The sequence below is a fragment of the Aspergillus terreus genome, genomic scaffold, assembly GCF_000149615.1.
Source record: "Aspergillus terreus NIH2624 scaffold_3 genomic scaffold, whole genome shotgun sequence".
NCBI lineage: Eukaryota > Fungi > Ascomycota > Eurotiomycetes > Eurotiales > Aspergillaceae > Aspergillus > Aspergillus terreus.
The window spans coordinates 1,368,266-1,392,318 of record NT_165926.1 but is presented as its reverse complement, the minus strand read 5'-3'; the positions used below and the strand labels follow the sequence as shown (position 1 = coordinate 1,392,318).

Sequence of the window (24,053 nt, the reverse complement as noted above, 5' to 3'; positions counted from 1 at the left end):
TGTTGGGTATCTCTTCAATTCGAGGACATCGGTCTAAAACTGCCTGATTGGATATCCAATGCTCAATGCAAACTGTACAGCAATGCAGTCAAAATCATATCACGTCCACGCCGCCCAGTTCAGTCCGTCGCGATACTGGAGGCCAACCTGCGGCCCCTCGTTCGAGATGATATACCCATCCAGGCACTCATCATAACTGACCTTGGGCTGCTCCTGGTAGAACCTGTCGTACTTCCGTGCCAGCGCATCCTTCAGACTGTTCACCGATCCGTCCGGGTGCAGCACCTTCCACGGCTCAATGCAGGTATTTCCTTGGCAGGACTGTAAGACCAGGACGAGGGCATCCAGGCGGTTCTGCACAGCGGGTAACGGACGTCCCAGGTAGTGTGCGTTTGTGGTGTTGGTCGAGGAGTACAGGTTTGCGATTTGGTAGGGGTCCGTCTGCATTTGTTAGCTTCGCTTCTTCACCGTTCGACGATAGAGAGAAGACCTACCGAAAGATCGTAGAGCTCGTGCTCGCCCGTGCACCATACAGCGTAGTAAAGATTGTAGTCTTCACTAACAACACGAGCAGACTTGTAGCTGTTGTTAGGCAAACGGGTGCTACCATTGGGTCCTGTGTCCGGTGAGCGAGTTGTCAATAGCGAGGCAGATGCACGTTCTACGTACCAACGCCCCCAAAATCTCCCTCGGTAAGCAACGTGCCCCAAAACTCCACGGCGACATGCTCGTGCTTAGTTCCACTAGAACTCGCGATTGTCATTGGTGTCCCGTCAAAGTCCTTGCGAAGAGGGATGCCCGCAAGATCAAAGAACGTAGGGACCAGGTCAATATGCGTGCTGACGCTGTCCACCGTCTTGCCCTCAGGGATTCCAGGGCCGCGGATGAAAAAAGGAACACGAATATCTTCGTCGTAGCCGGTCGTCTTGCCGGGCCCGAGACGGTGCTGACCAATATGGAACCCGTTGTCGGCAGAGAAGATCACGTAGGTATTGTCGATGGCGCCGCTCTTCTCCAGGCGATCAATGAGCTTGTCAACCATCTCGTCGACGCTCTGCAGCGCGCGCAGACGTTGCCGGTAGAAGTGGTCCTCATAGTCGACGACCGTCTTGTTCTGCAAGGGCAGGTCCCAGATCGAGCTGACGCCGGTGCGCTGGGCCAGTCAGTACGTGCCACTCCGTATCCTGGGGTTCAATCTTACGTTAAGCGGGTTGAAGTTTGCCGTCCGCGGGACCTTGACATCCTTAAAAAGGTGACGGTGACGAGGGGCAGGAATGGGTTCCGTCATCCTCCCGCTGCCGGCGGCGGAAGGGTCAATGTTGGAATGCGGCGCGATGGGGGCGACGGTCAGGAAGAACGGGCGATCACTTTCCAGAGCATCGTCCAAGAAACCGAGGCCCTTCTCGGTGATCACGTCGGTGGTGTATTGGCCGGCGTAGCTCTTTGGCGGTTCATGGTTTCGCTGGTAGCTAGAGTTGTAGTACGAGTAGGTGTGGGGGTCGAGGAGGAAGTCGGAGCCATTGAATCCCTTCACGAAGGGATGGTTGTACGTCGTGAAGCTGTGGGAGTTCATGAGCTTGCCGGTGTAGTAGGTGTTGTAGCCGGCATTTTGCATCCAGATGGGGAACCAGTCGTCGTTGAAGCCCTGCGCGACAAACTTGGGATATCCGCCTAGGGATGTCAGCTTGCTTGATCTCGCCCTAGTCGAACTCAGGACTCACCCCATGGAGGGTTCACATCCGTCACGTTGGTGTTGTGCGCCTGCCGACCTGTCCACAGACTGACCCGAGACGGACAGCACAGCGCCGTGGTGACAAAGTGGTTGGTGAACTCGACGCCCTTGTCCTTGATGCGACTCAATGTCTTGGGCATGTACTCCGGGGAGCCCAGTTGGCGGTCCTGGTCGTCGGTGAGGATGAACAGGAAGTTAGGCCGCTTGGAGGGCGTCCGTTCCAGCAGAACATGTTGCTGCTGAGGAACAGCGTCTGTGGCAGCCAGGAGGCCAGCCAGGACCACGACGTTGGAGAACTTCATGCTGGTGCTTGAGCTTGATTGAGTAGGTGGCGCGTGAGTTCTCTTCCAACGGCTGCGCTGACCACTATGAATTATATAGACTGAGGTGACCGAGGAGCTCTGGCGAGCTACAATGGCGATTTAAATAAACGGGATGATGCCATCGCTCCAGTTCCTGAGCTAAAGGGGTTGCTTTGCTTTTTTCCACATTCTGATAGCCAGAGCCAACGCAAGGGGCCAATGGGGGGATCTTCGGGTGTATTCACGCGTGTTGATCGGCTTCAGCGAGACCCGAAGGAGGGCCTAGCCGAGGAGTAAAGTGGGATAGATGATGGGGAGCGCTGAAGCTATTGCGGTGGAGCAGACGTTGGTGAGCTTGTGTTTTTAGTTGGATATTGCATCACGATGGACCAATGAGTCGCGAGGTTTATAGTACTAAGACTCCGGGAGATTCATTGTTCTACTCTGTTCTACTCTGTACAGACTATCACGAAGCATCACTAAGTTAGGGTTGTTCTCTTTAAGCAATGTATGGTCGCCTTCTACGGAGTACTTGCATTGTCACGACATCTTCAGCAGACCACATGGGTTGGAACGCCATGGAGTTGTTGCGCAATAATGCATGGTGCACTAGCTCCTGATCTCCGCAAGAACTGCCGACATCTTGCCGTTCCTCCACAGTCTGCCGGATCCTTCGGCGGGTCTGCTCGGCTACAGATTACGTGCTCGGTATAGACAATGAGCTCATCATAATGGTGATAACAGTGATTAAGGACATGACATGCACTTTTTCTATCATCAGACCGTTCAAATTGACAATGATATCTTCGATCGACTAGCGTTGACAGTGCATCATGATGTATCAGACTCGATGCAGGGCTGAACCCTAACATGTATGTATATCATCTCCTCTCCCGCCAAGAGACTCACTCCTGCTCACTCATCCTTCGATATGAGGGTCAGTGCATCCAAAACCCCTCTATCATCATTTTCAGCGGCTTCAATCCGTCCGGCACGATTCGGTATATTTTGCTGGATCGGTGCCCAACAGCATCCAATACGGAGTCATCCTGATCCTCCTGATGTCTCCAACGGTCTCGCACGGCCCAACACCCTCAATTCCATCTGAAGGAGCTGTTTCGGCAGTGAAATCGGGAGCTATGGGCTTCGGGGGCTCGTCGAAGATACTGTTTCTATCGACCTACCCACAGTATACGGGGTATTGCGGTGGAGATAGCCTTAGCTAAGGATTGTGTGACGACTATTTAGGACGATCCTTGGATACCCCAGAGATCCCCATGTGGGGGTTTGCCTCTCGATGCCCTCGAGCCCTCCCCAGGAAACCCCAGATCCCCGCAAGGATGGAGATAATGTGCGGAGGATTCTATACCATCAGACTCTATTCTTAAATTCTTTCCCGCAACGTTCGACATGTTTGCCGATGATGGGTCGTTCACCATAAGCGTCTTAACATCGCAACACCACTTCGCCACCAACCGAGCTTCCAAATTGTAAAGCTGCCATCAACATGTGTCGATTCCTGGTCGTTCTAACTCCCAAAGAAACAGTTCGTCCTCTTCAAATGCCATCTCCTGGAATACCCTGAACCCACATTTGCTCAATACCCTACTTGACCCCGCATTCGCCTTCTCACAGATGGCAAAAACCCGTTCCACCCCTTCGTCCACGTCCTCTCCCCGCGAACGAGACATCTCCCACCATGCCTTGAGGAGTCCCTCCAGAGCTTCAGTGGCATACCCCTTGCCCCAGACGTCAGGATGGATGGAATACCCGATTTCAGGGCTGGGATACACTTCATTGATACCGACGTAGCCGATCACCCGTCCGCCCGTGAGCAGTCGTTCAGTCTCAGGCTCAGACTGTCCATGTTCAGTTAGCACGTAGGTGAAGTGACGGCCAATCATGTCCTCAGGGCCCTCTGTAAATATCTTCGTCGCCATCCATTCGCGCGTCTCTTGGACTGACTGATGGGGTGTTTTTGGGTAGCTGGACTATCAGTCTAGACCCTGGAGAAGCGTGCAGGTGAGTACATACTTGGTCCTGGCGACTTCTGGCCGTGACCGGATAGCAAACAGATCGTCTGCGTCAGAGTCCGCCAGCGGGCGAAGGAGCAGTCTCTGTGTGCGAATCGGTGCAAGGGTGTCTGGGATTTGGACTCGGACAGCTTGCTCCGGTAGAAGAGCCATGGCAGTATATAAATCCGTGCCTTTTCTAACGCAGAATATTGTTAATGTTGAGTATGGGTGTCGTTGCTGGCAAATTCGGACTGCCAGTCCAGATTTGGTCCCCGACACGGCGCTAGTTGATTCGGTAGTAGCCGAGGAATTCCCAGAACGTTGCGGTTGAAGACGCCTGGAATAGACTGAGGATATACCTCACACCCATTTACATGTAAACCCAGCCGTATAAGGTAGTCTTTGAGGTCTGCGTCTACGATAAGCGTACCTTATCTTTTCTTTGTCCAAGTGGAGTCAACGGCTAGTCTAATTCCATCCATCTCCTTCTCCTCCTTTCTCCTAACGACACACTGTCTACCTACCCAGCAGCTTCTCATCACAATGCAGGAAACCAAAACCTGGTTGATCATTGGTGCATCTCGTGGTATTGGCCTGGAGTTTGTCCGCCAGGTTCTCGCCCAAGGACACCGAGTCATCGCTACCGCCCGCGGCGCGAGCACTGCTCTCGACGCCCTCATCCAGGATGCTCCCATAATTCTGGGGCTGTGTTGACATGCGATGTATCAAGTAGCGAAGGGATCGATGTATGGACTATCCTCCAATGGAAAGCACTCGATTACTGTCCTGACATCCATCCAGGGATTCATCGACCAGTTCGCGAAGACGGGAGAGAAGAAGATAGATTATGTCGTGGTCAATGCTGGGATTCTAAAGTATCCAAATGTACGCCCTTAGCTGCTCAGATCGAATTCCCCTTCGAGTTTCATCCCTCCGATATGCAAGACTAATATAACTATAGAGAGCAACCGAGATGTATGTACAACAACCAAGGACCACATAGACCGCCTTCATAACTCCACCAGGACTTTCGATCACTTCGCTCAACATCTGCATACCAACACCGTGGGCCCCATCATTGTCGCCCAGAAACTTCTCCAGATGGCAGACGTCGCCGTCGGCACTATTGCCTTCATGTCGAGCGACTCCGGCTCCACGCGGCGTTTCCTCTCCTTTGAAGATGGGTATGACTCCACAAATACGCAGAGGCCCACGCAGAAAGCTAACACTACCAGGTTCGCTGCATACTCTGCTTCAAAAGCAGCACTCAACCAGGCATTGCGCGTAGGATGCCTCTCTCGTAATACATACCAAATCCCTACTAACAACCCCTTGCAGCATATGGCGGAGGAGTTAAAGCGCAAGGGAAGCCAAACTATTATCCTCGCTCTGCATCCAGGGGAGGTTGCCACGTAAGTTGCTCATTTGCATTAATCATGCCAATGCTGATTGGATGAATCTGTTATAGAGACATGGCAAACATCGATATCACCTGGGAGATTGACGGCGGCCAGATCACTGCCGAAGAGTCCGTTAGAGCGTTGGTGAATGTCATTCAGAGCAAAACCATCGAACATACCGGGACATTTTGGACTTGGCAGAATGAAGTAAGCTTGAGGAACGTCTTTCATTCTTGTGTGAGCCCGCTAACGTTGTTGGTAGGAATACCCATGGTGATAGAGACAGGTGGGAAAGCAGGACAGTGCAGTCTAGGCACGACCAAGAGTGTTTAGAGTATCAACAATCATGAAGTGATTTCGCATTGACGCTACAATTGGAACTAAGGTGCAAATGGAACGCTCATTTGATAGCTCCTGGTGCCAGTAATATATTTGCCGTGTTTTCGGTTGTAGGCAGTACATAACGCTACCTAGACATGAATTGTTACACTGTACAGTGTGGTGTAGACCTATCCTCCCTCGAAGGTGTTTTCAGATGGAAGTCAATAGACAAACACCCTGGGAATGGCTACGTAGTGATTATCAAAATCATGTGGAATCACAGAAAGAGAGCTGTCATTGATGGTTAACAATGAGACAGCCACATTCATTGCTGCCCTGGTCGTCAATTAGTGAAGGATGGGTGTTCTTCAATTGGAAAGTCGATGTGGCACGCTGTAGTCACTTCAGAGCCCCTATTGCATAGGAAATGGCAATCCAAATGGATTGTCGCACTGCTCCTCTACAAAGGACTGGTCATACACCTTTCGGATATGACAGCTCATACGATAGAAAATCGATAAATAAGACTATTGGAATTCTCGTTCGAATAAACGTAATGAAAGATAACGCCCGAATCATGCTAATTACCCGTCATAAATGTACAGAAACTCATCTATAGATTGAGTCGACCATCACCAGCAGATAACGGTCCAAGAACAACTTCCTGGGCTTGTTCTGTGACGGCGCCCAAGCGGCCGGCAACCCCAAGGATACCCGTTTCAACATCCCCGAGGACCGCCGCCAAATCGTTCAACATCGTCTTGGGCGTAGCAGTGCTGCTATCACGGCTGCGAGAGGCAACAAACTCATGAATCTGCCGGTCTAGCGTCGCTTCGACGCCGTGGAGGTGGTCTTCAATTTCCTTCAAGTTGCGTGTGTAGGTTTCCAAGACACCACCCATCTCGTCAGATCGCTGAGAGAAGTAGTCGACCAGGTTGACGGGAACGCCATTGACAGATGTGGATTGATCGCCCTCAACATCATCAGGAAGAGCAAGGGTGTTCTTTCGAGCCGCCCGGACAGTCCGATCCATCTTCTGGTCCGTCCATCCTGCCGACTGGTACTGAAGAGGCAATTTCAGAGTATCAATCGCGCGGAAGGCCACCTCGGCCTCGGCCGCGTCGCGAGCCACGAGGCTCCGAACTTGATCGATGTTGGCCGCATCGTTCTCCAAGGCGTGTTGCATGGTCTCCAACTTGCCCTGGACGAACTCCACGTCATTCGGGATAGTCTCTCCCTGGCTCGCAATGCTGGGAATCATGCTTGCGACCTCATTGCACATCTTGATCTGAGCGAGGACATGATTGTCAAACTGTTCCAGAACAGTCCTAATCTCATCGGCGCAGCTTTCAAACTTGGTCGTCGGTAAGAGGTTGCTGACATCTACCTTCACACCGGGCACGACCGTATTGGTGGCGGTAGATTGTTGAGCTTGTTGCGGCGTTGCAGTACTCTGGTTTCCGAAGAGAGTGAGCGTGGGTTTCTGGGCTTGTTGCTGTTGTTGTTGAGTATTGGTCTGTCCACCACCACTGGTACCGCGTAGTTGTTAGCTCACAGTTTATGGAATGGTATCACGCGATACTTACAATAGAGACCCCCCGGTTGTAGTAGAGCCTCCCAGCCCGCCAAACAAAGGTTTCGACTGAGTCTGCGTCGCACCGCCACCGCCAAAAAGCCCCCCACCAGTAGCTCCCGTCTGTGGCGTGGTCGTGCTTCCACCCGTCGTCCCTCCGAACAAACCGCCAGACTGCTGGGGCTGCGACGTGGTTGTATTCGCCGTAGAGCCAAACAGACCGCCGCCGGTCGTACCGCTTTGTTGTCCGCCGAGCCCAGAAAACAAATTGGAGCCGGTCGAAGAAGTCTGTTGTGTATTTCCGCCTCCAAAAAGGCCACCCGCGGGTTTAGCCTGCGTATTTCCAAAGAGACCGCCCGATGTGCTTGTCGTTCCCGGAGTTGTCGCGGAGCTGGTCTGAGTGTTCGCACCGCCACTATTCAACAGAATGAAAAATTAGCTTGTTTACTGCATGCGCACAATACAAGAACACGGTTGCGACATGGATTGTAGCAATTGACAAAGCAAGGGAGACCGCCAGCGTTCGCGACGGGATATTGTGTTCATAGGAATGCGACAGAGTAGCGGATGATGGCGATATTGGGCTCGCGAATATAGCGCCAAAACAGGAGCAGGTATCTTCGTTGAACTTACAATAGGGAACTGCCGGAACCTGTGTTAATGGACAGACCGGTCGAAGGTTTTGAGGAAAACATGGTGACTGAAGGGATGATCGCGCGTGCTTCAAGAACAAATGGCACCCAGAGCCGCCGCGAACAGGACGGGAGTTTCGGGAAGAAGAATCCCTAAACAATGGCTTGCAGTAGAGGATGCGGAGGGTGATGATGTGGTTGACGATGCTGAAGGTCGAAAACAAAAGAAAGCTCCGCGCCTAGTGCCCGACGGGGAAAGATTCGCCGAGTCCGGCTCTAAACTTAAACGGAACATCATCACCAAAAAAATAGTTGATAGCCTGAGGGAATGATCGGATGGCAATTGCTGGGGTTTCTTTCCCTGTAGTTCAGAAACGCTGTCTCCTCTAGTTCCTTCTGATGCTAAGATCTTGATCTTTTTGTAATCCCAGTACCATCCATCTCTTGCGATAGCAGTTCTCTATACCCGTTTTTCATGGACTATACGAAGAGACCATCTGAGTTCTACATATAAACTTCTCATCCGGAGAACCCACAATGGATGGGAACAGGCCTGCCATATGTGAGCCGATTTGTGTCGCATCTACCCTGCCGGAAGACAGTCTGTCGTCTAAAAACGAAATCTCTCCGGAGAATGATTCCGGATCTCAGGTCCCCGATAACCACAAGCCGAACTACTATAAAGGAGCAGAGTGGTACGTTGTCCAGGAACTGAGTTGGGACCGATTGATACTGACCATTAACAGGACTCCCGATGGAACGACACTCGTAACTGATGCTTCAGATCATCATATCAGAACTTATGTCTTGTCAGTTGTTGACCTCCACTTTTCCATGGAAGCGGACTAATTGGAATGTTAGACCTCCGGACCTTTTGGAAGAGAGATCATCTCCACTTCAGTTGTCACCTTACTCTGTTCTGCCTTCGGGGGAACCAACCTATGCAACGGCTATCTATCCGTTTTACTCCCTCCAGGACCCGTCAACCACTCTCTTTCTTAGCTCAGTTCGAGATCACCCGATCCGTCTGGCCTCAGCCCTCGCGCCTGTCACACTTGCGAGTTATTCTCTCGTGAACCCTATGACAGAAGCTTACATCACCCCTCACTCAATCGTGTATCCTTCGACTCTGGGCGGCACTCACTTCCTTACCGGGTCGGATAGTCTCATCTGCCTCTTCGATGTCTCGCGCCCAGGCGGCGAAGGCCCCGTGTCCTGGATGCCGACTATCCCGAGTAAACGCAAGCAAATTGTGGGTGGAGGCGTCGGAATGAAAGGGATAATCAGCGCAATGGCTGTTAACCCATCTGGAGACGGTGTACTGGCTGCGGGTACGTTCTCAAGGCAAATCGGGCTGTACGGATCCAACGGATCTGGTGAGTCCTTGGGCACTTTCAGCATTGTCAAAACGGAGGCAAATCGGCACATTGGCGGTCGGGGAGTCACTCAACTTCTCTGGAGTCCCTGTGGGCGGTATCTCTATATCGCGGAGCGACAAAGCGACGGGGTATTGATATATGATATTCGTGTGACGGGTCAGCTTCTCGGGTGGCTGAAGGGTCGGAAAGCTCTCACGAACCAACGCATGAAGATCGACGTAGTCCCCGCTGGCGAATCGCACGAGATCTGGGCTGGAGGGACTGATGGGGTCATGAGAATGTGGCAAGATCCAACGCGTACTGTTGGCGAGCAGATGCCCACAGGGGAATGGAAGGTACATGATGGTTAGTGCATTGAAATTCCCTCCAGAAGTTTGTATACTGAACGATCACAGATGCTGTGAGCAGCACAGTCCTCCATCCCTCTGGAACTGTCGCAGCTACCACCTCGGGCCAGCGTCACTACCAAGATGATGATACTCCCACTATGGAGAAGGCACTTACGGGGTTTGATAATACCTTGAAAGTATGGTCGATGCCCTTTCTGAACGCCACCCCAGAGGACTGAAAAAGACGTCCAAGCATGATGTCTGGTTGAAATGCAACGGCGATGGGATCATAACGTCGTGGTCCAGGGAACTCTGAAGGCTGCGCGCATTAGACAGAAAGTGGCTTCCTGGTTCGTGTCTCACAGATGTCGACGTCTGACGCGCAGTAGAGGGTGTCTCCTCCATCCCTTGGCTTCGAGTCATCCAACACGCACTGCATTGGATAAAATGCGCGCCATCCTGAACAATCTCTTTGTTCGCAGTCCAGGAACAGAATGTTGACCTAAAGGGTAAACAATCAGGGGTACGCCTGCGCCACCCGTTAAAACAAGGCACAGGCGTATCTTCACCTGCAGCCTTATGGCTCCGCCAATCACTGCTGTTCACTCGAAACCTCTCAGTGACTTTGATATCAACTTGGCTATTCTACCTGGATTGTCCGTCGCCACAATTCTATTGTCCAACCGGCCCAGCCTGGTATCAATGGCTAACAGAAGAGTGAAAGATCCCTTTTGCGTGAATATCAATGGTCAAATCATTGGGGAATACCGATTAATCACGTTCATATATTCACGCTAATTCCCTCTTCTATATTCTCCCGCAATATGATGGTCATTCCTTCGCTTAAGACTTTCTGTTTCTGGCCCTTGGTATCTTGTCCTATATCTTCTTTCGCTACCATCGCTTCTCCCGTCTTCATCCCTCTCTCCCCCAAGTCTCCATCACAGCAAACACCTTTTCTCCCTTAGTACATACCCCCTTCACATCTTCATCCCTCCAAGTCGTATCCTTCCCTGCTGGCTTGTGAATTTCTTTCGACATGGCATCCTTTGTCGGCTGGTCCCTCAATGGAGACATGCCCAAGTCCCAGGAACTCCAGCGTCAAGACACCACTCCCGACCTTGATGGTCCTCAGACTGGTTTCCTCATGTCCAATGACTGGTCAGCAGTTGCCAATTCCACCGTTCATGGAGCTTCACTAATAGTTGTCCAGGAATTGGGCATCCGCTGGACCCTTCCCAGATGGGCCCTCCAGTGGACCCTTTGATGCTGGTAGCCCTGTCACTCCGATTTCTTCTCCTAACCACCCTGACCTCGCCCTTCCAATTCGCGGATGTGAACATCATGGGCGTCATGGTGGCCAGACGATTTCTGACGAGACTGAGACTTCGCGGGCTGAGTATGCGGTGCATTCTATATACCTCCCGTTTGACAATGGCTGACGAACCCTTCCTAGCACGTCCTCTATGTTTGTGCCCACAGACGATGACAGCTCCTTTGTTGTCTCATCTGCTGCGACGAGCTTCAACGACACCCCCTACGCCAGCCCCGTGCACAATCAATCTCTTACGTACCCTGAGCATGCCAGCTTTCCACAGTACGGCCAGCTCCATGGCGCACATGACACCCCCCTTCTGTCCTTCAACAACGCTTCAGCTGGGACTATGTCTAGCTTGACTCCGGTCCACGCGATGCCTTCTGCGCAAGATGTCAACTCTATCAGCTCTTCATCTGCTGGGTACAATGAATCCGACAGCGTCTTCCAGCTCGATCTAGACGCCCTTGACAGCACCCACCTCCAAAGCCAGCTCTCCACTGGTGAGAAAGACACGTTTGGAGCTTCCGAGGACGCTGTTGGCAGTGATGATGAATACTACACCGATGAGGAAGACGAAGATGCAGAGGGGGAGGAAGTGGGTGAGGACGAGGAGCAGCAGGAAGAGGGTATCGCGGCTGCAATCCTCAGTGGCAGACCACACTTCGTCCCTGATATGGCAATCTTCGAAGACCCATCGGCCAATGGTCTGGATACCAACACCTGCTTCAACGATATTGAAGAAGTTCATCGGTACTTGCGCGCTCAGAATACGTGCCCGCCCGACAACACTCTCCCTCGCACCCAGCTCCAAAAGCAAGCAATTGTCAATGAGATGGTCAAGCTAATGAAAACCACCGAATTTGCTCTTGACAACGAGAACATGCTCAAGCCCTTCAAGCAGGGGAAGCATTCGCGTGAAAGAATGGAAGCGGCTTGTTGGCAGCTCCTGGTATGACCCGCTGAGATCTAATGCGTTTGCAGTACATATTAACCTCGTCACAGGAGGCTATGATTGATCGCTCTCTCAATGGCGCTCTTTTGTGCGCATTCAACGGTTTCCGCCGCCCTAGAGAGAAGTACGCTACTTTCGCCGACAGGATGAGCTACATCTTCGAATGCCTGGGTCTGCACAAAACGATCTGCAAGCGCCTCATGGACCCGCCCTACATCTACACTTTGGTTGACGACCCTATCGCTGCAGATAAGAGGGTCAGGTCCAACAAGAATCTTAACGCTCGCAAAGGCAACTTGATCGTTGCAGGCAAGGAGGCACGACAGCAGCAACGGCAAGGGTCAGACGACGAAGATCTGGGTCCTAAGAAGCAGCCTCCGACGTCGAAGACCAGGACCTCCCGGGCTACGGCGTCGAGAACCAGAGCGGCAGCCCCTCTAACCCGGACAACCAAGGTGCAGTCCCGAGCCAGGAAGGCCCGCAAGAGCGAAACTGCGACCGCCTCCACTCCCAACGCGCAGGTCTCTGGAACCAGTGCTCCTCCGATGAATCCGCAGCAGAACGCTTTCCCTGTCGCTCCTACGAACCTCGCGTCTATGGACGGCCACGTCGGTGCGAACGCCCACATGAACGGCTATGTCCCTCAGCACACTCCGGCCGGTAACATTGATTCTTACCCGGGTGCCAATGGCTATCATGGACATGATAACGCCCCTTTTCATGCGTTCCAGCCTATGCTCCTTTCTGGTCCTCCGGCCTCCGCTATGCATATGCAGACTGGACAGACCCCGGGGTTTCATCACCAGGCTCCGATGGGCGTCGAGGCTGGCATGGCTCCTCATGTCGCCTTTACCGGACCCTCCTACGGACCTGCACCCATACATGGAGCTCCCCCTTCGTCGCACCCTCAGGGACCGGTTCGCCGTATGACTGAGCCCATTGCTTTTTCCAACAACTATCCTCCTCATTTTCTGCACAACCACGGTACTCAATACCTCAGTCACAGCACCTCTGACAATCCCTACGTCGCTCAACCTCCGATGGTCCCCCACATGGCGTTCTCACACACCCAATTCGGTGGCGTTACCACTCCTGTTACTCCGTTTACCCAACCCCATGTTTCTCCTGCTACGCAGAATGGGCAGAAGCGCTCTTCGCCCGATGCTCATAGCGGTCGGTCTGGCTCGCCCAAGAGGAGGCGTTAGTTTAGCTGATAATCGTTCTACCCGTTGATGATTCGCTTTCCCTGCTCCGTACATCATTTGGCTCTGACTTTGATGACATTTGACGACATCGATGATATTGACGACTTTGATGATTGATGGTCTGCGGTTTTGTTTTGCTCTGTTTCTTCCTTTATTCTTCTTTGTGTTTCTTGTTCCTCTCTTGTGGTTCCATGCGATGCTTCCTTCCGCTTTACGCATCTGAAGTGGCTTGCCTCTGCAGCCCTTACATACCAAGTCTGGGCAATCTTCCGCCGTTCTGGATACGAACGAACATTTGTGATACCCAACTTGAAGATTCCATGTTGAACGCCTGTTCTACGGTGCCCTTGTCGGTTGATTGCAACTGATTGTTGCCAATTTAGGCATAGGTCTAGATCCATTTCCCCGACGGGTGGTTCCTTGTCTATCGCCGTCAGCATTTGTACTTAGCATCCATTGTTACTCATCGATTCTTACGCAATGCAATACTCGATTCTATTCTGATTGCCATGTTTAGAAGCTCTCAATGATCAATCGCCGTGTCGGTATGGCGTGATCGCACCTCATCGGGAGACCCACCCCCAGATCCCTCCGTAGTATCCTTCCGGATCGACCACTAACGCACCCGGGATGGTCTCCCGGGTCATCTTTCAGTCTGCTTACCACGCCAGTTGGGGTGATTCTCGCCAACGATGGTGCCATCGCCATGATCGCCGCGATGCGTCATGTAGCTGCGACATCAGTCATGAGCTGGAAGAGCCCCATGCTCCACCGGAGCTCCCGGCCTGCTGACGGCTCTATATAAACCGTGTCGGCCTTGTACGTTCTCTCTCTATCAATCCAAGCTCTAGTTTTCAGCAATCTCACCTGTACAGTTTCTGCGTCTTCACAATGGCTCCGTCCCTGGAGGATCCGACTGTGGTCTCCTCCTCGCCACGCTTCATTGTCCCAAAGCATGACGCTCACAAGAACATCCACAACAAGTTCCAGTACACACCAGGACGGACTCCTGTCGAAAACCATGATGACTACCCTCACAATGACTTCCTACCCACCTTCCCCGACATCCATTGGCCCCCTCTGCAAGAGACTCCCTACGAAGACAGGGGCCTCCACGGCGACCCGCAGTTTCGCCATCTCCTCCAAGACGCAACCGACGTTTTCGATTACACGCCCAAGATCGGGACCGAAGTCCACGGCATCAACCTAGCCAAATTAAACGACCAGCAGAAAGACGATCTGGCGCGCCTCGTCGCCGTCCGCGGCGTCGTGTTTTTCCGCAACCAAGAAGACTTCGACATCGACGCACAACGAGAACTAGGTCGACACCTGGGCAAGCTACACAAGCACGCCACGACCGCCGTACCGCGGAAACAAGGACTGGAGGACGTCCACGTGGTCTACACGGGGGACAACTCCAGTGACCAGCGCGCACTTTTCACCCCGAGCTTCCTCTGGCACTCGGATGTGACCTACGAGATTCAGCCGCCGTCCTATACCTCGCTGAAGCTGCTGACGGGACCTCCCCGCGGCGGCGGCGGCGACACCCTCTGGGCATCGCAGTACGCCGCGTACGATGCGTTGTCCAGCCACATGCAGACGTATCTCAAGGGCCTGACGGCGCTGCATTCGGCGGACATGCAGGCGTCTGACTCGCGCGCGCTGGGCCGGCCCGTCCGCCGCGAGCCCGTCACAACCGAGCATCCCCTTATCCGAACGAACCCGGTGACTGGCTGGAACAGTCTGTTCTTCAACCCGGGGTTTGTGACCAAGATCGTCGGCATTCCGAAGACCGAGAGCGATGCTATCATCCGGTATCTCACGGAGGTGGTAGCGACTACGCAGGAGGCGCATGTGCGCTTTCAATGGGGCAAGAATGATGTTGCGATTTGGGATAATCGGACGACTGTAAGTTTGCACGATGAGACAATGGAGATACCCGATCTAACGAAGACAGAACCATTCCGCTTCGTACGGCTTTGCGCCTCATCGACGGCACGCTGTCCGCGTTGCGTGCCATGCGGAGCGCCCAATTCTCGATCCTGCAGGGAAATCTCAGGAGGAAGAACACATTGCGACATACAATTTGCCGCCGGTCGACAAGGACGGGTCGCGGCAGTCGAACTACAACGACTGAGTGTGGGTTGGGGTTGGATGATTCTGCTGGCGGGACTCATTGTGTGATAAATAAGCTACTACATAATAAGCATTAGAATGCATTTTCTCATTTATATAAGAATGAAGCACGTAGAAGTTGTACAGGTAGAGCTGTAAGCTGTACTCCGTAAGTATCCTCGGCAGGACTGATGGAAGCAGCCGGTCTTGGCATTCTGGAAATTTCTCGGATGGTCCAACTCCATTTCTTCCCCGATCCGCTCTTCCTCTTCCTTTTCCTCCCGTCCATCCCCACGCTTCACCTTCACGACCTCCATTGCCCTCTCTCTGTGCTATCTTCCGTCTGCAGGACACTTCTCAATCATAACAATGGTAAGTTTCTGTCGACATCGCCAGTTTTCCCCCTTCGCGTCGCCCTTGCCGACATTCTTGGCTTCATCATCGATCTCCAAGCTCCCCAGGTCATCCCCAGCCCAGCCATTGACCCAGGCCATCCTCGCTGACATTTCTCTCTCGCGCCAGTCTTTCATCCGCAACATCAAGAGCCTTGCTCCCCTTCTCGACCGCGTTCTGGTCCAGCGCATCAAGCCCGAGGCCAAGACCGCCTCCGGTATCTTCCTCCCTGAGAGCAGCGTTAAGGAGCAGAACGAGGCCAAGGTTCTCGCCGTTGGCCCCGGTGCCGTCGACCGCAATGGCTCCCGCCTCCCCATGAGCGTTGCCCCCGGTGACCGCGTCCTGATCCCCCAGGTACGTTTTCCCTCGATACGTTCCGTGTCCTTCCGACGGCAACGAAGCCATCGATGATCGTCGCGATTGCGGGAAGAATTGTACTGATAGACTATTCTAGTTCGGTGGCAGCGCCGTCAAGGTCGGTGAGGAGGAGTACACCCTCTTCCGTGACTCTGAGTAAGTTTGACTGCCGATGAACGCTCGTCGCACACAGCTAACGAACGTCTTCTATAGGATCCTCGCCAAGATCAACGAGTAAAGAAACAGCTTACGGATCCGAATCGAATCGCGCTTGCATGTTTTCCCTTCGCCCTTTGACTCGCGCTGAAATGCCCGAGTCGAAGATTTGTATTATACCATCCCACCCGTCCTCATGAACTCCGGTCGTGCGCTGCGCCTTGAGAAGAACAAGAAAAAAGTAATTCAGAGAACTCACCCGGTGATATCGGCCGGACTCGGTCCGGATCCTTGTTATCCCGCTTGTGTTTCTATTTGCATTTGTATCGTTGACAGCGTGAAATGATTTTCCTTGGCATATCACTCGATGTACTTTTAAATAGCAAAGTCGCCATCATCTATGCTGTCCGCTGGATGCATGGGTAATTGGATATGATAATCTCCCCTCTGCCTTACACTACATGGTAGACTTTCTTCGTCTAACGTTTGGTCTTACATTGTGAGTGGTGATGATTCCTGGTCTCGAGGAATGTACTCAACGACCCTAATGTCGCACCCAATGTGGCTGGGAGGTTCTCTGCGTGTTTTTTGGGTGAGTCTCCCCGGTCATCCTCGGCGTGTCGCTTCGGGTGATGTGGTACCAGTCTCGTTTCGAGTGGAGAGGTGCTAACGGTGGGCTCGGCAGTGGACGGAGGAGAGTATATGGACATGATTGCGGAAGAGTCGTCGGGTGTGCTGTCGGCTCCGACACCCATCCCGGTCAGTGTGGCACAGGCTATCCTGCTGAGATCATCTGGGTTGGGAGTCGGTTGAAGGCCGAAGAGGTTGTCGTCACATGGTTCATTTTCCAGATTTCTGGCTGAGGTAAGGAGTAGCGGAGGGGGTCTCCTTGTCGTCAGAGATTCCTTCAAAGGAACAGGATTGCGTCGCGTAACGTCCTTCAATAGGAGAAAAGCGCTCTTGGAGCAGTTGAGTCTCTCCTTTTGGATCTGTTCCACCACCCTCTGTCCGTAGTCAAGCGAGTGCGTAAGGGCGTCTACGGTAGAGGGCTGGTTGGCGACGCTCTCGACAAGCCTTGCATCTCCGTTCTCTTCATTATACCGAAGAGGTGAGCTGGGAAGCTCTATGGGCGCACCGAGGCGGGAAAGAGGGAGCTCAACCTTGAGGTCCTGCGCTGAATTGAACGGGGGTAGAATCTCGGCCCAGTTGATATCAATCCGATCAGCTCGTGTCTCGCGGAGTACGGATGACAAGAATCGAAGGGCGTCCTTCCTGATGTTGAGTTTGTCGTTGCGAAGGACCTGGTCCAGGTCGTCTGGCACGTCGTAGTCTGGCGGTGGTTGAGGCTGATGTGCCTCAGTTGGATCCTGAGACGAGTCGAAGAACAAGCTGGAGTCGATTACAGTGAAGTCACTGGCGATTTCGTGGCATCTGGCATATTCCAGTAAGGAAGGTTCTTGAGGGTTGTCCATGGGGATTTAGTTATTGAGGATGGTGGTGGTGTATCTGTGAGGGTTGGATATATATTGTTTGGTGGGGTGTAAACATCTTAGACAAACAACAAACTATACCCTTCAGACATCGAACATGCAGTTATATAGCCTCATGAAACCTCCCATAGGTTCCATTATCATTCATTCTTGGATGCTTATATACACTTGACCATACCCACACAGCTTCCTGTCTTTCATAACGATGTATCCTGTTGTGTGATAATCGGTGGAGCACTAGTCTGACACCAGGCGAATAACTGGCAGACATGCCCGTCAGTAAGTGGAGGCCAAAACTAGACAAGTTCTTGAAGGGACTTCCGCCTCCATGACCATGAACTGTCTCTCGATGTTTGTCTCCTGAGCTACACAATGAGTACAACAAAACCAGAAAACAGCACCTCGTCACCGGTAACAGGCCGACGAGACTCTCGGCCAAAAACCCTCCTTTGGCGCCTGCATGACATTGTCGACCGAATCATGGTCATGTAAGTCCCTTGATATAATGTACCAAAGGAAACACAAATGACCCTAGAACTAGATCCGGAATCTGCTCCGCCAGTCTCCCGATAGCATACTATCTCATGTGCTGCTACTATCAGGGAATTGACAAAGGGACATGTCGCGAGCAGGACCGCGTTCTCATGATCATCCTTGGGGGCTTTTTCCTTGTCATGTACCCGTTGAAGTTTATCCTGCAGTATTATGCGCTGCGCTCGCAAAGTGCAGGGGGCCAGTGAATGGTGAAGGCAAGAAATCTCGTGTTTGGATAATGTGTTATGCACCCCCTCTCTCGCTTCCTGCATATCTGGATAGGGCTTTCTATCCTCTAAGTGATATCAAAAACCCTCCATCTTTTAAGAAACCTCAGCATAATCCAATATTAGGACGTGGACTCCACAGGTAACATACATACATTGCTGCAGCATACAAAATTGCGGTAGCCGTAGCTCCGTATCGTTCCAAAGTACAAGCTAACGATGTCATCCCTACGGAATTATTACTACCACTTCCTTACGAAGAAACTTTTCCATTACAAAGTTTGACATTACATATCCCCCCGTCTCTTTTCCATCACCTGAGAGGTATGTTCGCTCATCTCTCATCATAGTCGACTGTCTGGGCGCACTTTAAAAGTCAGCCGAAGCTGAGCGTCATACAAGCTTGCTCTCATCAGGTCGTAACAAGTGTAATCACTTGCCTTGATGATGAGAAGGATGTCCTGCTACTTTTGCAGACATCGCTGAGAGGCATGGAGGATCATGGTGTTGGTTTTCATCGTTGGCCGCGCCCAAATATCGTAACAAGCATGTCGCCTTGATGATGATAATGATGTCCGGATGCTTCGCTTGCATCGCATCACTGAGAGGCATACTTCCATCTCCCCTATACCCGAGATAACAAGAGTCACGATGAGAGAATGCATTGAAGGGAGAGGAGAGCGCAAATCTACGATAGGAGGCAGGATATATAACCACCCTCCGTGCCCTGCATGAGGGTTGGTGGGTAGAGGAGAGAGCTTTTACTGAACTTCTTTCCTGTAGGGGACAGTTATTGCCCTACTTCTAGTTGTCGATAAGGAAGTAACTAAGTAAGAGCATATTTTGCAGGAAGCTATGAGAGAGGTCTAGGTATGACTTGAGTAAGTGCAGCTCCTCGACATTCTGAAGGGAGAAGCTGCTATGAAGTAGGAACCTAAGGCCTACAGGTGGTGTGGATTTAGCACTACAATGGTGGAAGCATTGGCCGCATTGATATTCCTGCGATAAATGAATGACAGTGATCAATCCTCTATACTCAAGGATTGCCCATCAAAACCATGCTAGCCAAGTTCAAGCTCTGGACCATCACGAGCACCGCCAACCCACTGATCACAATCTCCTCTTTCAGTCTCTCAGACAGACGACCGACCATTTCAAAGGACCCAACCTCCGTGACAGAAAACACCTTGTTATGGAATCGAGCCAACACCTGGCTATTATGCTGATTCACAAGTTTGAAGTCACCAGTCAGAGCCCCATCAGCCTCCCAATGAAGGACGGTGCCTGCTAGAGCGATGCTCTCAAAGGCATAAGTGCGCGAGAAGATATCGAGCCGCCGGAGAGTGACAGGCTGGTCGTGGATGGAGAGGGCGACGTCCATGCTCAGCTTTTCAAATGCGGCGGTGCATATGCCTGTGCTATTGCCGGTATCACCACCGACGTTGGGATTTGAGTCTTGAGGGAGTCGTACCAGCTGCATCTGCGGTGTATGACGACACACCTTCACGGTGTACAAAGGCGTTATGTCGTCCGAGTCGAGCAGCGAGAGGCGTTTCTCTCGGTAGTGGATGTGAATCATTTGAATAGGGACGGGCATGGCTGTTCAAGAGGTACAAAATGGCTGTTGGGATGAAAGGGAAAAGGGAGCAACAGTAAAAGGACAAGGCTTTTATAGACCTGATTTCTTAACGACAGCCGGCGTCATCGCTGATAGATACTACCTACTTACTAGACCAGGAATATAGGATGATTGGCCAGGAGGCAACGGTTACCGAACAGGCCAATAAGACCACCATGAACTGTTGGTCTCCGCATTACCTAGGTACCTCCACTGAATCGGTCATACTTACCTACTAACCGTCTACGGAGTAGTAAGATGTCTCACCACATGACAGAAGAGTGTTGGGCTGACTGCTCTTCCGCACTTCATCCCGTCTCAAAAAGCCCCATCATGTCTGCAGAGACATACACGAAACCCAGAGGTAGAACAGGATGCTTAACATGCCGGTAAGGCGTCACTCCAACCAGGCGAGACCAAAACCGGTACTAACCACAGACAGCATCCGGAGGATCAAATGCGACGAGGTCCGTCCCTTCTGCCGTCGGTGCACCTCTACCGGCCGGTCTTGCGACGGATATGAGCTAGAAAGTCCCATCATTCGTGACAATGCCATGAAGCGGAAGGGCAAGAGGCTCTTACAGCCCCAGAAGCCGGCCGCGGGTTGTACGACATCTTTGGTTTCACCACATCATCCTGGCTTATTTCCCCATCTGTCTCTTACAGAAGGTCAGGGGTTTGCTTTTTTTCGCCAATACACAGCATCTGAAATCCCAGGGGTGTTCATATCTTCTCAGTGGGAGCAACTAGTCTTCCAGTTGAGCCACTGCGAGCCATGTGTTCTTCATGCTGCTGTTGCTGTTGGCATCATGCATCGCAATTCAAGGGGGCGGTGCCCTTCGCTCCAAAATGGGAGCATCTTCAATGTTGGAAGTCCGTTCGCCGTTCGACAGTACATCAAGTCAATCAATTATCTGAGGAAGCGCCTTAATGGCCCAAGAGACCCACAGTGTGGACAGGTTGCGTTGATAACGAGCCTGTTGTTTATCTGCTTCGAGATGTTGCAGGGCAATCGACCAGGTGCCATGATCCACTTGCAGAAAGGACTTCGCATCCTATGCAGCTTCGCACCGGTGTTCATGAGACTGGACACTCAGACTGGAACGATTTATTTTGACACCAAACCTCGTCATGGATCCACAGCCCTTGATTTGTTAGCAAGCACATTCGCACGATTGGACTTCGACTCCACGATGTTTGGTGAACTCAGTCCTGTACTTACGCTCCTTCCTCCAACGAGTCCGATGGGCCCAGAATTGGGAGTATCAGGTACCTTCTCAAGTATTTCAGAAGCCCGGCATGCTCTAGATTTCCTTGCAAATGCTGTCCTCCGGCTTCGGGGAGAACTTCTCCAGCTTAGCGTCCGCGACCTGGAAACGGAAGAAATCAACGGAGACCGGGTATTCAGATACTGCAAATACTATGCTCACTCCCGCAAGGTAGACTTATCAGGCTATCCAGATCTCCTAAGGCGACAGGCTTGGCTCCAATTTGCCCTCGAAAAGTGGTCGGCAGCTTTCGCTTTGCTAAAAAATGACATTCGTCATTCCTCCCTACCACCGGCCATCGTACTGGAGATCCAGCATTTCTACATGCACTTCATCGTGTCTACATGTCGCGACACGTATGAAGCGCGCTGCGACCAATTCAACGATACGTACATTCGCATTATAGACATGGCCCGCCAGCTCATCGCCCGCACCGATAACGCACAAGGAGTTTCTTCACCTACTCTTACTTTCACCTTGGAGTCCGGTATTATCCCCTCTCTCTACTTGATAGCGATGAAGTGTCGCATCCCGAAACTAAGACACGACGCTATCTCCTTACTTTACTCAACAAGGTGCCAAGAGGGAATGTGGGAAGGGGCCCTGATCGCGAGGTTCGTTGATGAAGTCGCTAAATGTGAAGATGAAGCTGCTGGGATTTCCTATGGAAAGAAAGCTACTTTAACGGATTGCAGCATTCCGGAGTTTGCGCGTTTCAGCGATGTTGTTATTGCCTTGTCAGAGACACCTGGCTATGGCCGGTTAGTATGCGCTCGATATCTGCATGAATCAACGGGCGAGCTGGAGGTAACGGAAAGAACATGCCGGCTCTGTATTTAGAACAAGATCTTGTAGACGTGGCGGGAATGACTTAGTTAGAGATTATTTCCTCTATAGATAGCGGTCTTATAGGTCTTCTTTTAGGGCAGTTATTACTATAAGCTATCTTTTAATGGCCTAGTATTGCTTCTTTATTTAAAATATCTCTTTTTCTACGACGTCTAAGTAATTTATAGTTTCTCTCTCTTTATTTCTCTTAATCTATCTAAGTCTACTACCCTTATTCTATTAGTTGTCTGGAGAAGGCCTCTGTAAAGGACTCAAGCCTAGGGCTTAGGGCACGGAACCAGGGCCGGCCCCGCTCCTTATCATGGTTATCGTTCAGTTGGAAGAAAACGATTTCATCCGTCGTGCCAAGTCCAAGGGCATGGACGATGATGCTCCATTGAGCATATCATCTAGCTTCGACCACTTCCTCGCACGAAACGACGAAGCGGAACTCGCCAGGAAGCACCTGGATGCAGTTCAATACGCCGCACCACCTGGTTATAAAGCCTCCGTGGGCTTCTCAAACTCCTTGAAGGCCAATGTCCGCTATCGGCTGCAAACTACATCTCCATGACTAGTCTTTTCTTTATGCTCTTTGAGAAGATAAAAGATGAATTGAGACGGCGGAAGAATCGACTATCCATGCGAGCCTTCGAGAATGATCCGGGAGTTTGGGACCCGAGAAAGAGAGTTAACCTTGCCCTATTGGCATTGGCAGAAGAGCACGATGAGTGTTTGAGTGTTTATGGCACACGAGTTCCAAAATCCCCGATACGGGTTGATGGCATGTATCTATTGGGTCGACCTATCCGTAGCTCCTTCCGATGACGTCGCTCCTGTACGAGCGAGCTTTTGAGTCCCTCACGCTCCGGGATGCCACTGTTAGATAGGCCGATAGGAGCGAGCATGTTGAACAAACATGACTACTATTCTTCTCCCCCCGCTTGGTTGGGATACGTGGATGGCAAGGTTCATACTCAATCTCCTCCACCTTTGGGTACAGCCAATGTCATGAGACTTTCCTTGTTTACTCAGGCAATGGCCCGCCTCCATTGAACCAAGCGCAGACGACAGCCCAAGGAAAACCGTCACTGCTTTGCAACGCCTGTCTAGGTATTTCAAGCAGTTGCATGTATTAGTCAGCATCACACAGTCAAGTCCAGCGAATTCAGTTGGATTATGATTATAACATGGCATACTGCGGATAATTTTTCCCATTCCTTTCTGGATTTTCGTAACTTGATCGAGCCATTCTATCATATATATCGTACATGAGAGGAAGAATGTACTCCAGCTGAGGGAGGAGGATATCCGCCGTGGGTATACTTCCATTCGTCCGAGGCGTCTTGATATATCAACAACACAGTGACAGACAAAGATAAAGAAGGAACGTTCAAAGAGGCCGAAATACGAGATTCATTTGAATAGAGCAGTAGACAACGAACCTTGACATCCCCATATTGGATAACCAAGAGACTACTCCGTACATCCAACAACCCGCCTTGATATCAATCCATACTATATACCATACCCTACGACACCTGCCAACAAAGAAATCAACAACAGATCCAATCCAAACCACAAACAACCACTCAGATCAGACAAAACAACGTAAACCCACCAACCAACCCACAAGGCCCGTCCCGTCCACATGGCCCGGGAGAGGCCCACGCCTGGTCAACGAAAGTACCCGAGGCCGTGCATCCGGAATCGCTTCGGACGGACGGAAGTCCATCAACCCAACCAGCCCCCTCCCTCCCCTTCCACACGCTCCAGGAAAATCCTTTTAGTCCACACACCTAATCGAACCGTTGATCTGATGCTCGATCGGAAACAAGATTAACTTAAGCTTGGAGCTCTGGTGGAGTTGTATGTCTTTTCTAGTTGTATTTTTTGGTGAGCTTATTCT

General features: G+C 51.6%; 12 protein-coding genes across 12 annotated transcripts; 7 read left to right on the top strand and 5 right to left on the bottom strand.

Moving 5' to 3' along the window:
- Positions 1 to 99: 99 nt before the first annotated feature.
- Positions 100 to 2,034, bottom strand: ATEG_02387 (sulfatase family protein; the record flags this gene model as incomplete). The annotated part of the gene is made up of 5 exons (XM_001211565.1): positions 100 to 441; positions 495 to 616; positions 670 to 1,153; positions 1,202 to 1,671; positions 1,722 to 2,034. The coding sequence occupies 5 exons, from the start codon at positions 2,032 to 2,034 to the stop codon at positions 100 to 102; spliced, it is 1,731 nt and encodes a 576-aa protein (XP_001211565.1).
- Positions 2,035 to 3,536: 1,502 nt separating this feature from the next.
- Positions 3,537 to 4,220, bottom strand: ATEG_02386 (GNAT family N-acetyltransferase; the record flags this gene model as incomplete). The annotated part of the gene is made up of 2 exons (XM_001211564.1): positions 3,537 to 4,020; positions 4,069 to 4,220. 2 exons carry the CDS (start codon positions 4,218 to 4,220, stop codon positions 3,537 to 3,539), a joined length of 636 nt encoding a protein of 211 aa, XP_001211564.1.
- Positions 4,221 to 4,769: 549 nt separating this feature from the next.
- On the top strand, positions 4,770 to 5,726 carry ATEG_02385 (uncharacterized protein; the record flags this gene model as incomplete). Its single annotated transcript, XM_001211563.1, has 5 exons — positions 4,770 to 4,934; positions 5,013 to 5,233; positions 5,285 to 5,461; positions 5,518 to 5,656; positions 5,712 to 5,726. 5 exons carry the CDS (start codon positions 4,770 to 4,772, stop codon positions 5,724 to 5,726), a joined length of 717 nt encoding a protein of 238 aa, XP_001211563.1.
- A 657-nt stretch (positions 5,727 to 6,383) lies between these two features.
- Positions 6,384 to 8,038, bottom strand: ATEG_02384 (uncharacterized protein; the record flags this gene model as incomplete). Its single annotated transcript, XM_001211562.1, has 3 exons — positions 6,384 to 7,299; positions 7,357 to 7,758; positions 7,977 to 8,038. 3 exons carry the CDS (start codon positions 8,036 to 8,038, stop codon positions 6,384 to 6,386), a joined length of 1,380 nt encoding a protein of 459 aa, XP_001211562.1.
- Positions 8,039 to 8,512: 474 nt separating this feature from the next.
- ATEG_02383 (uncharacterized protein) lies at positions 8,513 to 9,922 on the top strand (the record flags this gene model as incomplete). Its single annotated transcript, XM_001211561.1, has 4 exons — positions 8,513 to 8,670; positions 8,722 to 8,784; positions 8,837 to 9,699; positions 9,750 to 9,922. The coding sequence occupies 4 exons, from the start codon at positions 8,513 to 8,515 to the stop codon at positions 9,920 to 9,922; spliced, it is 1,257 nt and encodes a 418-aa protein (XP_001211561.1).
- An 800-nt stretch (positions 9,923 to 10,722) lies between these two features.
- ATEG_02382 (uncharacterized protein) lies at positions 10,723 to 13,158 on the top strand (the record flags this gene model as incomplete). Its single annotated transcript, XM_001211560.1, has 4 exons — positions 10,723 to 10,844; positions 10,897 to 11,082; positions 11,140 to 11,950; positions 12,004 to 13,158. 4 exons carry the CDS (start codon positions 10,723 to 10,725, stop codon positions 13,156 to 13,158), a joined length of 2,274 nt encoding a protein of 757 aa, XP_001211560.1.
- Positions 13,159 to 14,049: 891 nt separating this feature from the next.
- Positions 14,050 to 15,295, top strand: ATEG_02381 (TauD/TfdA dioxygenase family protein; the record flags this gene model as incomplete). The annotated part of the gene is made up of 2 exons (XM_001211559.1): positions 14,050 to 15,066; positions 15,116 to 15,295. 2 exons carry the CDS (start codon positions 14,050 to 14,052, stop codon positions 15,293 to 15,295), a joined length of 1,197 nt encoding a protein of 398 aa, XP_001211559.1.
- Positions 15,296 to 15,642: 347 nt separating this feature from the next.
- Positions 15,643 to 16,261, top strand: ATEG_02380 (GroES family chaperonin; the record flags this gene model as incomplete). Its single annotated transcript, XM_001211558.1, has 4 exons — positions 15,643 to 15,645; positions 15,796 to 16,020; positions 16,121 to 16,179; positions 16,237 to 16,261. The coding sequence occupies 4 exons, from the start codon at positions 15,643 to 15,645 to the stop codon at positions 16,259 to 16,261; spliced, it is 312 nt and encodes a 103-aa protein (XP_001211558.1).
- Positions 16,262 to 16,658: 397 nt separating this feature from the next.
- ATEG_02379 (uncharacterized protein) lies at positions 16,659 to 17,651 on the bottom strand (the record flags this gene model as incomplete). Its single annotated transcript, XM_001211557.1, has 1 exon — positions 16,659 to 17,651. One exon carries the CDS (start codon positions 17,649 to 17,651, stop codon positions 16,659 to 16,661), a length of 993 nt encoding a protein of 330 aa, XP_001211557.1.
- Positions 17,652 to 17,938: 287 nt separating this feature from the next.
- ATEG_02378 (uncharacterized protein) lies at positions 17,939 to 18,409 on the top strand (the record flags this gene model as incomplete). Its single annotated transcript, XM_001211556.1, has 3 exons — positions 17,939 to 17,948; positions 18,061 to 18,157; positions 18,211 to 18,409. 3 exons carry the CDS (start codon positions 17,939 to 17,941, stop codon positions 18,407 to 18,409), a joined length of 306 nt encoding a protein of 101 aa, XP_001211556.1.
- Positions 18,410 to 19,466: 1,057 nt separating this feature from the next.
- On the bottom strand, positions 19,467 to 20,027 carry ATEG_02377 (uncharacterized protein; the record flags this gene model as incomplete). Its single annotated transcript, XM_001211555.1, has 2 exons — positions 19,467 to 19,904; positions 19,938 to 20,027. The coding sequence occupies 2 exons, from the start codon at positions 20,025 to 20,027 to the stop codon at positions 19,467 to 19,469; spliced, it is 528 nt and encodes a 175-aa protein (XP_001211555.1).
- Positions 20,028 to 21,724: 1,697 nt separating this feature from the next.
- Positions 21,725 to 22,718, top strand: ATEG_02376 (uncharacterized protein; the record flags this gene model as incomplete). Its single annotated transcript, XM_001211554.1, has 3 exons — positions 21,725 to 22,077; positions 22,389 to 22,407; positions 22,482 to 22,718. 3 exons carry the CDS (start codon positions 21,725 to 21,727, stop codon positions 22,716 to 22,718), a joined length of 609 nt encoding a protein of 202 aa, XP_001211554.1.
- Positions 22,719 to 24,053: the final 1,335 nt, after the last annotated feature.